The sequence below is a fragment of the Gekko japonicus genome, unplaced genomic scaffold (assembly GCF_001447785.1).
Source record: "Gekko japonicus isolate JY-2015 unplaced genomic scaffold, Gekko_japonicus_V1.1 scaffold110, whole genome shotgun sequence".
NCBI lineage: Eukaryota > Metazoa > Chordata > Lepidosauria > Squamata > Gekkonidae > Gekko > Gekko japonicus.
In genome coordinates, this window is record NW_015173675.1 from 1 (window position 1) to 1,572 (window position 1,572).

The window sequence follows — 1,572 nt, forward strand, 5'->3', positions numbered from 1 at the left end:
ATAGATAATGAATTCAGAAATTTAATAAGTAGTGTAGTGTATAAGAAAAATAAATAAAAGTGTACCCGGTACTAAAAAAAAAATGACTCTCAAGGCCAGGTTTTCCACAACCAAAACATCAGCTGCACATTTCTCCAGTGGGGAAACTGGGAAATTTTGAGGAAGACTTGGGGAGGGGGGAGCTCACATGAAAGGCTGCCTCTTTTTGAGTGATCAGAACCTGGTCTGACAGAGCCTTTCTCTCATTCTGATCATAGGCGTTATCTTGGGGGGGGGGGCTGGGTCCCCCGCTGAAATTTTCCAGCCTCCCCCGCGGCAACCAGTGCATGTAGACTTTAAAGCGCCTCGGCCAGTTCCGGGCGCTCTTGTGCTCCCCCCCCCCAACCACCTAAGAATGGGAGGGAGATCCCGCGGGGGGTGGGTGGGGGAGTCCAGCTTTCCCTGTCGCTCCTTTGTCCTGCCTGCACCGCACACGCGCCCGGCCATGGCAGAGAGGCAAGCAGGGAAGCGGCTCCCACCAGGCATCTCCAGGGCAAGGAAGGCGCCTTCGCCCATGTCCGGGCAGGGGACGGGAGACAGCCGTGCAAATCAGAAAAGGAGCCGCTCCCGCTCCACACACCCCCAGCCTCGGGTGGAAGGAAGAAGAAGAAGGGCTGCCCGAGAGACCCGCGGGGCTTCCTGCCTGGCCTTCCTCCTCCTCCTCCTCCTCCTCCCGGCCCTTCTCTCTCCCCCCCCCCCCCCCGGGGGAGGAGGGGAGGGGCGCCCCCCGCCGCCGGTGCCCGGAGCCCCGCCCCTTCCCATTCGCCCCGCCCCGCTCACCTGTCCTGCCGATGGCGCGCCCCCGGACGAAGACCCCGTAGTTGAGGCGGCAGAGGGCGTCCACCTGGCCCCGCTCGTAGTCCATCCACCCCTTCTTGCTGTTGAAGTATCGGGCTGTGGGCTGGCCCAGCTCGGTGAGGGCCTCGTAGAGGCGGCAGAGGGCGTCCACCTGGCCCCGCTCGTAGTCCATCCACCCCTTCTTGCTGTTGAAGTATCGGGCTGTGGGCTGGCCCAGCTCGGTGAGGGCCTCGTAGTCTCCGCGGCGGCTGTCGAAGCGCAGGAACTCCTGCCGGTCGTAGATGTGCCTGTCCAGGAAGCGGACCTCCCCGCGAGTCCCGTCGGGGAGCCCCCCCCCCCCCCCATTTCACCCTCAGGTCCCCTCTCCAATCCGTGGTGGCCACTGGTGGCACCACCAACCCACGGGGCACCCTCCACAACAGCGCAGACGGCGGTCACCAGTCCCTGGCATCTCGCATCCGCGGCCACAGGTGGCGCCACCTGGAGGCCGCGGAACAGAGAGTCCCCTGTGTTTGGTGCGGCTGTCCCTGGCTACTGGAAGTGGTGGGGGTGGGATACACAACAGCGCAGACGGCGGTCACCAGTCCCTGGCATCTCGCATCCGCGGCCACAGGTGGCGCCACCTGGAGGCCGCGGAACAGAGAGTCCCCTGTGTTTGGTGCGGCTGTCCCTGGCTACTGGAAGTGGTGGTGGTGGGATTTACAGACAGTTTTTGCGGAGTCCCGGTCAGGATCC

General features: G+C 63.5%; 1 protein-coding gene across 1 annotated transcript in view; it reads right to left on the reverse strand.

The window, feature by feature from the left end:
* Positions 1–819: 819 nt before the first annotated feature.
* LOC107120258 (H-2 class II histocompatibility antigen, I-E beta chain-like) overlaps positions 820–1,572 on the reverse strand; it is a gene marked incomplete at its 3' end in the record, with an annotated part of 21,376 nt that continues 20,623 nt past the window's right edge. Inside the window, exons 5-6 of the mRNA XM_015422909.1 lie at positions 1,241–1,317; positions 820–1,124 (exon numbers count right to left, since the gene is read on the reverse strand). Coding sequence (XP_015278395.1) covers positions 820–1,124; positions 1,241–1,317 — 382 coding nt within the window. The remainder of the gene's footprint in view (positions 1,125–1,240; positions 1,318–1,572) is intronic.